General features: G+C 37.7%; 1 protein-coding gene across 1 annotated transcript in view; it reads right to left on the bottom strand.

The window, feature by feature from the left end:
• Nucleotides 1–58: 58 nt before the first annotated feature.
• Nucleotides 59–14024, bottom strand: part of PKD2L2 (polycystin 2 like 2, transient receptor potential cation channel) — a 37213-nt gene continuing 23247 nt past the window's right edge. Inside the window, exons 10-14 of the mRNA XM_003933953.4 lie at nt 13379–13480; nt 11779–11843; nt 10960–11017; nt 826–938; nt 59–174 (exon numbers count right to left, since the gene is read on the bottom strand). Coding sequence (XP_003934002.1) covers nt 84–174; nt 826–938; nt 10960–11017; nt 11779–11843; nt 13379–13480 — 429 coding nt within the window. The 3' untranslated portion in view covers nt 59–83. The remainder of the gene's footprint in view (nt 175–825; nt 939–10959; nt 11018–11778; nt 11844–13378; nt 13481–14024) is intronic.

The following is a 14024-nucleotide window of genomic DNA, read 5'->3' as shown; positions in this document are numbered from 1 at the left end:
TTTATGAAGTAATACAAGAATAACTCTTTGTTAGAAATGCTTAATGATTGCATGACAGATTCTTACCTCCACTTGTCTCAATATTATAGAGCTGAAAGCTTTCTCATCACTTGATTTAGTTTCAAATTGATATAGTGTAATTCCTTCTCCAGCTCCACAGCATATAAAAAAAGCCTAGAAAATTTAGAAGGAAGTAGAGAAATGAGTTAGTAATATACTTTCACGTATAGACAGCAAGTTATGAGTACAAAATGCTTTGAGTGGGAAGATAGCACTGTAAGCTCCTAAAACGTGCCTCTTTAGATCTAATATTCTAAAGCTGTGTGGAGAAACTCTGCTGTGCAAATCAAATATAAATGGCAGTTTCTGTTTCTTAACTTTTTTTTTTGAGACGGAGTTTCGCTCTTGTTACCCAGGCTGGAGTGTGATGGCGCGATCTCGGCTCACCGCAACCTCCACCTCCTGGGTTCAGGCAATTCTCCTGCCTCAGCCTCCTGAGTAGCTGGGATTACAGGCACACGCCACCATGCCCAGCTAAGTTTTTGTATTTTTAGTAGAGACAGCGTTTCACCGTGTTGACCAGGATGGTCTCCATCTCTTGACCTCGTGATCCACCCGCCTTGGCCTCCCAAAGTGCTGGGATTACAGGCTTGAGCCACTGCGCCCGGCTGTTTCTTAACCTTTTAAGCAATGGAGTATTAAACTTTGAAATTGGATAGAGGTTAAAGGCATCCCAATAGAATTAGGTTTTGGGTTCAGGAGAAAAATGTCCTTAATGGCCATGTCATGATATCCCATAATATTCTGGTTAGAACATAAGCTTACTCTCGAAATTCTTGTTGAGTGACAGGCTGGTAGTCATCTTGAATTTCCGCAGAATAATACTTTTTCTCAAGCCTCTCTTTCCATTTTTTCATCTGTTCTGCCTTTTGAATCTCCTGTCAGGGTAGAGGACAGGTAAAGGCTGCATTCTTTAGTTCTCTATTTCAAGTCTTTAACATACAAGCATCACAGGATTGAGGATCTTAAACTGTTCTCTCCAGCTCTCAGATTTTGAGCCTCACTGGCTTTTTGCCCTGCCCGGATTTTATATCTGTGCATCAGCCATGTCACTTGAGAGGACTCGATGGGTGTAATTGCTGTCTAGCATAGTTAGGGAAGCTTTGTAAACAAATTATAAATTACTCTCATTTCAATGCCTTTTCCCTTTAGCATCTCTATCTGAATTATTTTCTCTTTCATTTGATCAAAGCTAAGGTGTTCTTTTCATACCTCTGTTTTTTAGCTAATGTAATTAGATTCAAAATGTATCTGTGGGTAGTTTTGGCCTTTCCAGCAGCTTCTCAGTCAGATGATTTCAAAACCCCCTATTTGTAATTACTGCATTGGTTAGTTCAATGTGCTCTACCTATAATGCTAGGTAGCAAAGTGGTGGATCCCTTTATAAGGGTTCTGGGCCGGGTGTGGTGGCTCACACCTGTAATGCCAGCACTTTGGAAGGCCAAGGTGGGTGGATCATGAGGTCAGGAGTTTGAGACCATCCTGGCCAACATGGTGAAATCCCATCTCTACTGAAAATACAAAAATTAGCTGAGTGTGGTGGCGGGCACCTATAAACCCTGCTACTGAGGAGGCTGAGGCAGGAGAATTGCTTGATCCCAGGAGGTGGAGGTTGCAGTGAGCCGAGATTGTACCACTGCACTCCAGCATGAATGACAGAGCAAGACTCTCTCAAAATAAATAGGAGTTCTGATTACCTTCATCAGACAGGATGGTGATGCCTAGTTTCATACACTCTGTTTACTTGATAAATGTGTACTCTTCTGGTCAGAGAATCTCTTAGTGCCTTTCTGTAAACCAACTTTTTTTTCTTTTTCTTTTCTTTTTTTTTTTGAGACACAGTCTCACTCTTTTGCCTAGGCTGCAGTGCAGTTGCGCAATCTCGTCTTATTGCAGCCTCTGTCACCCAGGCTGGAGTGCAGTAGTGCAATCTTAGCCTTCAGTGTAGAAGTTGAATGCTAAGAACCCCTCCTGGGTTCAAGCGATTCTCTTGCCTCAGCCTTCCGAGTAGCTGGGATTACAGGCATCTGGCTAATTTTTGTATTTTTAATAGAGAAGGGGTTTTGCTATGTTGGCCAGGCTGGTCTCAAATTCCCAGCCTCAAGTGATCTCCCTGCCTTGGCCTCCCAAAGTTCTGGGATTATAGGCATGAGCCACTGTACCCAGCCTTAAATGAACATATTTGAAGCAGGAAAGGATGACTGAATTCTAGTTTTATTTTGGACACATTATAGCATCCATGGTTTGGTATATTTACTAATACATTTAATGTGCTACAGTGGTAGTCCCTGTAACCACTTCTAAATGACCAGGCCAGTTATAAAGTGGATGCATAAGTAATAAAGGTGGAATAGACTATGCATAGTAAACTTATTTTTAAAACCCATCTCAGCCACCACTCCTCTTGTGAAGCCTTCCTTGACATTCAGAGGGAAGTGATACCTTTCCTCATAAGCCGAGTATCAACTCTTTGGGGGCCCTTGCTCCAAGCTTGTAGGTTCTGTAGGTAAGGTCACCTTACCTCCTTTTATGGGAGCTGCCTCTTGCAGTTGTCTCTGGATGATTTTCATGTTCACATTGGCCCTTATATTCCTCTAATACCTCAAAAACCAATTATCTATACTAAACTCCCTCTTTTTGAGCTACCTAATGTGATTTCTGTTTTTCTGACAACTCTTAACTGATGAATACTTGGTAGCAAGGGAGGCCCAAAGAAACAGATCCTCATAGATAGTATGCTTCTACCAAGGGGCACAACAATTGACTTAAACTGAATTTGAGACTGCCACCTGACCATCTCATGCTTACAGAACCAGCAGGGAAAGAAATGGTTACTTAATGTGTTGAGGTGATTGATCCAAATTACCAAGGGGAAATTGAGTTACTGCTACAAACCAGCACAGAGTAGACTGTGCCCAAGGGATTTTCTGGGGTGTCATTTATTAATAACTTCAATGTCCAAAATTAAAAGATAATGGGAAACCACAGCGTTCCATTAAAGGCAGGATCACTGAGAGTTCAGATTCTGAAGTAATTAAAGTTAATCCTGGGCTGGGTGCAGTGGCTCACGCTTGTAATCCCAGCACTTTGGGAGGCCGAGGAGGGTGGATCACGAGGTCAAGAGATCGAGACCATCCTGGTCAACATGGTGAAACCCTGTCTCTACTAAAAATACAAAAAAATTAGCTGAGCATGGTGGCGCGTGCCTGTAATCTCAGCTACTCAGGAGGCTGAGGCAGGAGAATTGGCTGAACCTGAGAGGTGGAGGTTGCGGTGAGCCGAGATCGCGCCATTGCACTCCAGCCTGGGTAACGAGAGTGAAACTCCGTCTCAAAAGAAAAACAACAAAAAAAAGTTAATCCTAACTGTCTCAAAAGAAAAACAAACAAACAAAAAGTTAATCCTAACGCAGCCAGCTGAGCTCTTGGGTGTAGGCAAAGGGAATGAAATGGAATAGGTAGAAGAAGCAAGTTACAAATATCAACTGTAGCCTTGTTATCTGTTACAGAAACAAAGACTGTAGCCCCCAGTCATATTCCTTTCTTTGCTTTTTATGTATATATTTTCTTTCTCCTTTTAAGGAATATTGGTGGTGGCTAACTGTAGTTTAAACATTAGGTTGCAAAATATTCTTAAGGAATTGTGATTCAACTAGAAGAGGTCTTAATATTATCCACAGATGGATACAATTACTGTTGGGACTTTACTTCTTTTTAGGGTGAGACTAAAAGTACCTTCATTTGTATAAAGGATAGTTCCATCTCACTGGATAGAAGCTTGAAATTGTCATTTTATGGAAAAACAAACTTGTTTGTTTTGTTTTTGTTTTTTGAGACAGTTACGCTCTAGTTGCAATGGCTCTATCTTGGCTCACTGCAACCTCTACCTCCCAGGTTCAAGCATTTCTGCCTCAGCTTCCCAAGCAGCTGAGAGTACAGGTGCATACTACCATGCCCGCCTAATTTTGTATTTTTAGTAGAGATGGGGGTATCACCATGTTCACCAGGCTGGTCTTGAACTCCTGTCCTCACTGGCTTTGGTCTCCCAATGTGCTGGGATTACAGGTGGGATTACAGGTGTCAGCTACCGTGCCTGGCAGTATTTTTGTGTCTTTAAGGAATGTTTAAAAGTTTTTCTTTATCTTGGTTTTGAACATTTTGTTAACTGCTGGGCGTTTTCTACTTTATTGTTGTTACAAATAAGGTCTTTTTTTTATGGTTTTAACAAAACAATTGATGTTTGCATATATGACATTTATTAAATTTTTATTAGAAAAAAGTTTTATTAAGAGAACTTAAAAGAAGACATTGATAGAAAATGAAAGTAAATTATGAACCCTTTCAAAACCTTTCAATTCAGTGTTCTAGTTCTTCATTTCCTTGATACAACTCTGTACCATGGTCACAAGTTTTCCCTCTCATGAATAGGAGGATATAAATTATTTTTCCTGCCACTTTACCTAATTATCTTTTTATTGTAATTTTTCAGATCATCATATACCTAGAAAATTGAAGAGAATCATAAGTAAAGGCAGTTTTACTTTTTAAATTTTTAAAATTAGAAATATCTCTAATGTAGTTCTTTTATCTAATTCTTTTGACTTACCCCTCCAATACATCGCTATCTTGTCCCTGACATGTTCAGTGTTTTCCTATTAAGTAAGATAATAGGGGATAAGATCAATGTTTTTATCATTATCACGGAAGTAATGATTTCTGTTTATTTTTCCTCTCAAGTTTGGGTATTGAAACTTATAAATACCCAGCATTCGTATAAAATGATCATGCAGTTTTCCTTTTTTTAATACAATGAATTATGTTAATTAGTTGATTACCCAATGTTGAACCATTTTTTTCACTTCTGAAATAAATACTATCTGAATTTTGATATATTATTGTGTGCTCTTAGATTCTATCTGCTAATATTTAGGATTTTTGCTTTATACATGAGATTTTCTGTTTTTGGCACAATATATAGTAGTTTCATAATTTGGGAATTTCCTTTTTCTCTTTGCCAAGGCATTTACTTTTTTTCTCTTTGCTAGGGCAAAGAGGAATGGCTTAAATAGCTTGAAACTGTTTGTTCCTTAAAATCTTGTAGAATTTCCTAGTGAAGACCATCTGATTGATTTTGAAGACAGATCTTTAATGACTTCATTTCTTCTACAGAATGGATTTGTTTAGGCATTTTATCTTCTGGGCTCAGTTTTGATAAATTTTATTTTCATAGAAAAATTACCCATTTCATTCAGTTTTTCAAATATTATTTGCATAGAGTTATACAAAAAAGTCTCTTAATGATATCTTCTAATTTCTTCCGTTTCTTTGCCATTGTAATTTCTACTCTGTGTGTTTATGCTTTCTGTCTTTTATTCCTCTAGTTACCTGGTGATTTCACTGATGTTTGCAAGGAACCAGTCTTTTATTTATACTACTACTTTTGTTTTTAACTCATTGATTCTGCTTTAATCTTAATAAGTTTCTTCTTTGTATTTATCATATTTTCTAAAATTAATGCTAACATTTATTTCTTTACACTCTTTTATTTATGTATTAATTTATTATTTCTTTATTTTTGAGACAGAGTCTTGCTCTGGTAGCCCAGGCTGGACTGTAGTGGTGTGATCTTGGCTCATTGCAGCCTCCACCTCCTGGGTTCAAATGAGTCTCCTGCTTCAGCCTCCCAAGTAGCTGGGACTACAGGTGCCTGCCACTACGCCCGGCTAATTTTTTGTATTTTTAGTAGAGATGGGGTTTCACCATGTTAGCCAGGATAGTATCGATCTCCTGACCTCGTGATCCACCTGCCTTGGCCTCCCAAAGTGGCCAGGATTATAGGCATGAGCCTCCTTTTATTTTTATTGATAAATTTAAGACTTAATTTTCCTCTGGGTATTTTTTTTTTTTTACTTTATCTCATAAATTCTGCTACATGGTGTTTTTATTATTTTGTTTTCTTGGAATTTTATATTTTCATTTTGTATTTCTTTTTTTTTTTTGAGACAGAGTCTCGCTCTGTCACCCAGGCTGGAGTGTAGTGGCACAATCTCAGTTCACTGCAACTTCCACCTTCCGGTTTAAGCAATTCTCTTGCCTCAGCCTCCTGAGTAGCTGTGATTATAGGCATGCGCCGCCACACCTGGCTAATTTTTGTATTTTTAGTAGAGATGGAGTTTCACAATGTTGGTTAGGCTGTTCTTGAACTCCTGACTTTGTGATCCACCTGCCTTGGCCTCTCAAAATGCTGGGATTACAAATGTGAGCCACTGTGTCTGGCCTATATTTGTTTGACTCAAGGGTCATTTAATAGAGAGTTTTGACATTTTTTAGTCAATGTTTTCATTTTCTGATTTTATTATTAACATTTTTATTGTGTTTTCAGAGAGTTTTTTTCTGCATTAACTTTTGGAATATATTGAGGCTTTCTTTGTATCCCAATAGGTGAGCAATTTTCATGAATGAGTTTTTAAAAAGAAGGGGCATTTTCTGAGTTCAGAACTTAATATAGAACTGTAAGATCATCTTACTATATTGTTTTGGGTTTTTAAATCCATTTATTTTTCTTGGGATGTTTTTTCTTTTTTGTGTGTTCCTGCCTATTTCTCCTTCTTAAAATCCAGTAATCTTTATGAAAGTTGATACTCTGGTGCATAGATATTCATAACTGATAAAATTAATCTTAGCCTTATAAAGTCATTTAGATTTTAGGTCATTTGGAGCTTTTTGTCTAGAATTCTTTGATTTATATTAAGTTGTATCCCTGATATCTTTTGTTTGCCTTTTATGTCTTTGATCATATTTCTATATTTAACTTTTTAGAATATCTTTAAGTATATATTTTAGGATATAGTTTAGAACTGGATTTGGTTTGTGATTCAAACCCCATCTGTCCTCTAGTAGAATCCTTAGAAAGATGGTAGTATTCCCTGAGTTCTTGCATGTTTGTGCCTTTGTATTTGAAGCACAGCTTTGCTGTATGAAAATATTTTTCTTTTTAAGTAAATTAAGCATATTTCCACATATCTATATTACATATATCTGCTTGCAGTTACACTGTTTTATTTATCTTTTAAGTCTTTTACCATGTGGTCTGTTTTCTCTTTTTTGTTTTGGTAATTCTGCCCTATAGAAATATATGTGTTTTTGTTCTGTTGGTTTGTCTTTGGGTATTTTTTTTTTTTTTGAAATGGAGTTTTGCTCTTGTTGCCCAGGCTGGAGTGCAATGGTGCAATCTTGGCTCACTGCAACCTCCACCTCCCGGGTTCAAGTGATTCTCCTGCCTTGGCTTCCTGAGTAGCTGGGATTACAGACATGTGCCACCATGCCAGTTAATTTTTGTATTTTTAATAGAGATGGGGTTTCTCCATGTTGATCAGGCTGGTCTCGAACTCCCAACCTCAGGTGATTTGCCTGTCTCAGCCTCCCAAAATGTGGGATTACAGGTGTGAGCCACCACGTCCGGCCGTCTTTGTGTATCATTTTATATACCCTTAGTCTCCCTTTCTTGCTTTGTTTCTTTCCTATGATCAACAAGCAAATTGGCTTGTAAGTTCTTCATCTTCCTCTCCTCCACCACCCAATTATATTCAATAATATTATTTTTCATTATATATGAGAGATGACGTCTTTTGTAAGACATACCATTATGTCACGTACCACTTAGGTAAAAAATGTCAACTTATGACCATTAACTATAAAACACATTTTGGTTTCACAGATGTTAAAATGTAGGGGGAAAATGTGTTTTAAAGTCAATGAAACAGGGCTTGCTTGGCACAGTGGCTCATGCCTATAATCCCAGAACTTTCAGAGGCCAAGGCAGGAAGATTGCTCAAGGCCAGAAGTTCAAAGCCAACCTGGGTAACACAGTGAGATGCCATCACTGTATAATTTAAAAAAAAAAAAAAAAAAAAAAAAATTGGTGCAGTGGCTCACAGCTGTAATCCTAAGACTTTGGAAGGCCAACACAGGTGGATCACTTGAGCCCAGAAGCTCGAGACCAGCCTGGATAGCATGGTGGAACCTGATCTGTATAAAAAACACAAAAATCAGCTGAGTGTGGTGGCACATTCCTGTAGTCCCAGCTACTTGGGAGGCTGAGGTGGGAGAATCACCCGGGCCAGGGAGGTCGAGGCTGCATTGAGCTATAATCATGCCACTGCACCCCAGCCTGGGCCACAGAGCTAACCTTGTCTCAAACAAAACAAAAAAAAAATAAAAATTTAATCAGTAAAAGTCTTATTATTTACCATTGTACACTTATGCTGATGTTTCTTACTGGTTTATTCTAAATGATATTCTTTAACATTTTTTTCAAATTTTAATTTTTGTATTTTTTGTAGAGACAGGGTTTCACCATGTTGCCCAGGCTGGTCTCAAACTCCTGGGCTCAAGTGATCTCCCAAAGTGCAGGGATTACAGGTGTGAGCCACCTTGCCCATCCTCTCCAGTCATCTTTCGTTGGCCGACGCTCGTCCTCTAGTAGAATCCTTAGAAAGATGACAGTATTCCCTGACTTCAGGCATATTTGAGCCTTTGTATTTGAAGTGCAGCTTTGCAGAAGATAAAATTCCTTGGTTTACATTTTCTGTCCCTGAATATATTGTAGGTGTTCTTCTGTTGATTTATGGTGTTGAATGTTGTTATGCTAACTTGATTTTCTTTAACCCAAATTTTACTTAGATAAGCCTCACATTGACCATTCTGGGTAAATTTTCACATATATACAGTATGTCTTTCAATTCACATTATCTTTTATTTCAGTAATGGTCTAGTGAAGTATAGATTTTTTTTTTTTAAAGATCAAATTTAGGCTGGGCATGGTGGCTCACACCTGTAATCCCAGCACTTTCGGAGGCCAAGACGGGCAGATCATCTGAGGTCACAAGTTTTGAGACCAGTCTGGCCAATGTGAAACCCCATCTCTACTAAAAATACAAAAATTAGCTGGGTGTGGTGATAAGCGCTACTTATAAGTAATCCCAGCTACTTGGGAGGCTGAGGCAGGAGAATTGCTTGAATCTGGGAAGCAGAGGTTGCAGTGAGCCGAAATGGCACCACTCCACTCCAGCCTGGGCGACAGAGCAAGACTGTCTCAAAAAACAAAAAAATCTAATTTAGATAAATGTTACAAGAACAATACAAATATTTTTTCTTCTGGAAGTATTTGAAAGCCAGCAACATGAATGCTCCATCATCCCTGAAAACTTCAGTCTGTACCTGCATACAAGGATGTTCTCTTTTATAATTATAGTACAACCATCAGAATCAGAAAATTAATATTTATAGATTATTACCATCTAATCCTCTGTCTCCCTTACAAGTTTATCAGTTGTCCCAGTGATGCCTTTATAGGAAAAGTATCCAGTCCAGGATTACGCATTGTATTTACTTGACATATCATTTTAATCTCATGTAATCTGGAATAGTTCCTCAGCTTTACCTTGAATTTCATGTCTTGACACTTTAGAAGAACAGGCCAATTATTTTGTAGAATGTCCCTCAATTTAAATTTTGTCATGATTTAGATGCAGATTATATGGCTTTGACAGGGATGCTGATTCTTATGGCCTCCTATCAAGCAGCATAATTTCCATTTGTTTCAGTGTTGATTGTGGTCACTTGCTTAAGATGCAGTCAGACTTCTTCACCCTAACATGACTGCTTTTCTTTTTGTAATAAGCATTTGGTGGAGAGGCATATAAATGTCTCATTCATGGAATCCTTTTATTCAATGGGATATAAATCATTATCATAATGCTTAAATATTCTCAAATTTGGCCAGTTTGAGCTTAAACTGATTCTTTTAATAGACCTCCATCATTCTTTAGCAGTTTTACTTTATGTCTCAATAAGCTATTCCAGACTCAGCTTGTATAGTCGTTCTTCAGTATACGTGGGGGATTGGTTCCAAGAACCCTGAGTATACTCAAATCTGCATATGCTCAAGTCTCAACAGTTGGTCCTGCAGAACCCACATCTAGGGAAAAGCCCTCCCTAACCTGCAAATACTGAATTTTCCATCCAGGTGAAAATATTATGCATTTAAGTGGACCCGTGCAATTCAAACCTGTGTCATTCAAGAGTCAGCTGTACTTTCCAGCTTTGGAATGAGCAAGATCTCCAAGGAGCCCCAGTTCCTTTTAGAGGAGAATGCTATTTGGAAACCAAGATCTGGATACTAGTTGTGCTCATTGCTGCTAGGGTGTCATTTCTTCTAGCCCTCATAGTGGATTGGATAGAGCTAGAAAATACATGTATGTATATGAACACAAATACATCTAGATTCTAATCCAGCACCATAAAGTTCACCTTCAGCCTTTCCATTTTTAGAATTCCTTTATCTGAAAATGTGAAACTTCAATATTTATTTGCTTGCTTACTATAGTCTCCTGACCCTGCTGTCTTCTGAGCATTTGGAGGGAAGAGGTGGTAACCAGAAGTAGAGCAGTGGTTCTTTTTTTTTTTTTGAGTGGTAGTGGTAGTAGTATATTTAAGGAAAATAAGTGTTCCTTAAATTCTGCAATTGTCAGTTGTATGTTACAATTTTCGAAATACAAAATTGTTAAAGCAATTCATCACATTAATGATTACAAGAGAAAAATTATCAAATCATCTTCACAGAGTATACGCACTATGAATACCCAGTGTGATATTCGCATAGGGAGTGTACACCTGTAGGATCAGGTGTCTAACTGAGAGTACAGGAGAGAGGAAGCAGCTGAAATCCAAATGGTTTGTTGTAAACATGAAAGGATCTAGATTCTGGGTGATTTATTTGGAGGTGACAATTACTCCTCTGAAAAACAGTAAATCATTTCAATTCTTAACCAGAGCATTTTTCTGAGCATATTTCTAATAGAGGTACCATTTGTGTTTATGAAAAAAATTAAAATCTTACATTTTCGTCAAAGCCTTCTCTTCTGGCTTGTTCAGCCAAATCTCCACTGTCTTTAGTACTGAGAATATAAAATAAAGATCAGAGGCAAATGGTAGTAAAAAAGGAAATTGCACCATAAAATGCAATCGGATCTGTAGTAAGGATCTGAATAGTCTCTTTCTGATAGAAAATGTGATCATTAACAAGTTCTTCAGAATATCATATGTCATTAACTGTGAAAAAAATGTTTCCGTTCCACTGCCAGAGTTTTAGGTTTGGGAAGTGTTTTGACACCAAAGTCATTTAATAAATATAAGTGTAAATACAATATAAGTTTAAGTATTGTTCGTAAGTATTGTGTGTAAAATGTTATTTTTATAGCCAAATAAATGCATTTAATTTAGACTAAAATTGTTTCCTACCTTTTTAGAGGGACTTTATTCTCCCCTCCAGCTTTCTCTCACAGCTTTTTCTGAGTAGGATGGCAGGCTTTATATTAATTTTAAATTAGCTTAGAATTTCATGATGTCAAGAAATTTGGCGTCACTCCTGGATGTACTGACAATGTATTTAGAATCACCACATAGGTTGGTGGTAGTTGTTTCGCAATTAAAACCTTTACTCGTGGCCGGGCACAGTGGCTCATGCCTGTAATCCCAGCACTTTGGGAGGCCCAGGTGGGTGGATCACCTGAGGTTAGGAGTTAGAGACCAGTCTGACCAACATGGTGAAACCCCATCTCTATTAAAAAACAAAAAAACAAAAAACTTTACTCATAAGGTTTCATATAATGTAGAACTTTAAAATGGTGAGCTAAACATTTGAGAAAAGTCATCTTACGTTTTCTTGTCTTCATCTTTTTGAGCTTTCTTCAGTCTGAATTTCTCGAGAACATTCTTGTAACTCTGGGCATAATTAAAAATAGTTTGAAAATTTATCAAAATATATCTTTTATTATTAATGTTTTATCAAGGTAAAAGAAATATGAAATGCTTGTCCCTCTGGATTGCTACCCTAAAGGATTGTGGAGGTAATACTGTGATTATCCTTCTTTCACCTCATTGCTACATATGGTTTATGCCTGCTGTTGAAAACACAAAAGGGTTTCTTCTGTTGGGGGCATCATACTTGAACTTGGAAAAAGCAAAAATCTTTAAAAAGCGTTAACATGTGTTGCATTAAGAATGTTAACACTTAATGAATATAACCAGCGTCATGAATTCAAGCGATAAAAGATGGGGAGGAAAACAAACTCACTGAGGAATAGCTTAACAGTTTTTCTGGTTTGTTTTACAGATTAGTTCTTGGACAAAGTCTGTAATCCCCACTAACCCCACAAGCATTCCATATCATAGGACCTCTTTTCTGTGAAGTGCTATGCTTTAGGAACGTGGGGTATGCAGAGATGGCCAAACTGACCATATGTGACTGGTACATATGTAACTGCTACAGCTCAAACTGAGCTGTAGGTATTGAGAGGAGGACAGGACAGATTCCACTTTTTAAAGAAGAATAGAGTGGTAGCCAGAGAGAAGAGCTGTAGCAATATTTCAGGGGTCAGAGAATGACCTGAACAGAGGCTCAGAGAAGAGAACAAGCATGGCATATAGCACAGTGCTCAGAACAGATTAGCCAGGACACACAGTGTTGTAAATAGAGGCAGAAAGGCAGAAGCTATAGTAAAATTATAGTTAATGAAGATAGTTTGGGACTGTGAGACTTGAGGATTTGGAATATTTGGGTAAGGAATTCGGACTTGACAGGCCTGGGGAAACTGATAATCAGATCTGGACTGGCACAGGGAAGAGGCTAGAATAGTCAGGAAATGTTACCATAGTGAAGGCTGGGTGAAAAGTACTGAAAGCCTCATCTAGTGGTGGCAGTTAGAATTTAAAGTATTCCACAAATGTAAGCAGGAACTACAGAGATAAACTATACATAAGCCATGACAAGAGATTATATAAGGGATAAGGAAGCAAATTCTTTTCAAGGTTTTTGAGCCAGGAATGACTCAGAGGATAGTGCTGCCATTAACAGAAACAAGAAAGTGAGGAAGACAAGACACACAGAGTTCTGAGTTTAGATTGTTGATAGAAATTTAATAGCACCCAGAGTAAAAACTTACCAGAAGCAAGTTTTATTATAATACTCAATAGTGCTTTGCATTTAGGAAATCACTCAATAACTATTTGATATATTGAACTCTGAAATAATTTTGGCTACATTTTTAAAGCCAGAGAGCATATCTCACTTCCATAGTAATGAAATAATGTGAATATGAGTAACATTGGATCAAAACACAAAAACCAACCCTGGGGGTGGGATGGAGTGGGAGTGGGGAGAACATCACCACTTGGGGTTAAGTGGTATTGAAACTACAAGAGGATAAGCTTTATGAGATTTGTCTTAGAATTCTAATTAGGAAAGGAGTTTGATTTACCTGTTTAATCATTTTACCAAGTTCAAAATCGGGCCTTCTGCCTATTGAATAATCAGCTTTCACTTCAGAATAGGTATCATTAATAATTGCCAAGAACATATTCTAGGGATAAATAGCAGATAATTATTTCAATAAAAATTTAGTTTAAATGTTAGTGACTTTAACATGTTTTGGATTTGTAAAATTATGTTTAAATTTTAAAAGTAGGCTGGGCACGGTGGTTCATGCCTGTAATCCCAGCACTTTGGGAGACTGAGACAGATGAATCACTTGAAGTCAGGAGTTCAAGATCAGCCTGGCCAACATGGCGAAACCTCATCTCTAACAAAAATTAGCCAGGTGTGGTGGCACACACCTGTAGTCCCAGCTACTTGGGAGGTTGAGGCAGTAGAATCACTTGAAGCTGGGAGGCAGAGGTTGCAGTGAGCCAATCATGCCATTGCACTCCAGCCTGGGCAACAGAGAAAGACTCTGTCTGAAAAACAAACAAACAAACAAACAACCAAATTTTAAAAGTAACCCATATGCTCAAAAATTGTGAAATGACTATGCAGACAATAAAGTAGAATAGAAAATGTGTAGTGCGTGGGTATGGGCAAATTTGTTTACAGTAAATGAGATGCAGAATGTAAAAGAATGCACATGA

Source organism: Saimiri boliviensis, chromosome 1, assembly GCF_048565385.1.
Source record: "Saimiri boliviensis isolate mSaiBol1 chromosome 1, mSaiBol1.pri, whole genome shotgun sequence".
Classification (NCBI taxonomy): Eukaryota; Metazoa; Chordata; class Mammalia; order Primates; family Cebidae; genus Saimiri; species Saimiri boliviensis.
This window is presented reverse-complemented; position numbering and strand designations above follow the sequence as displayed.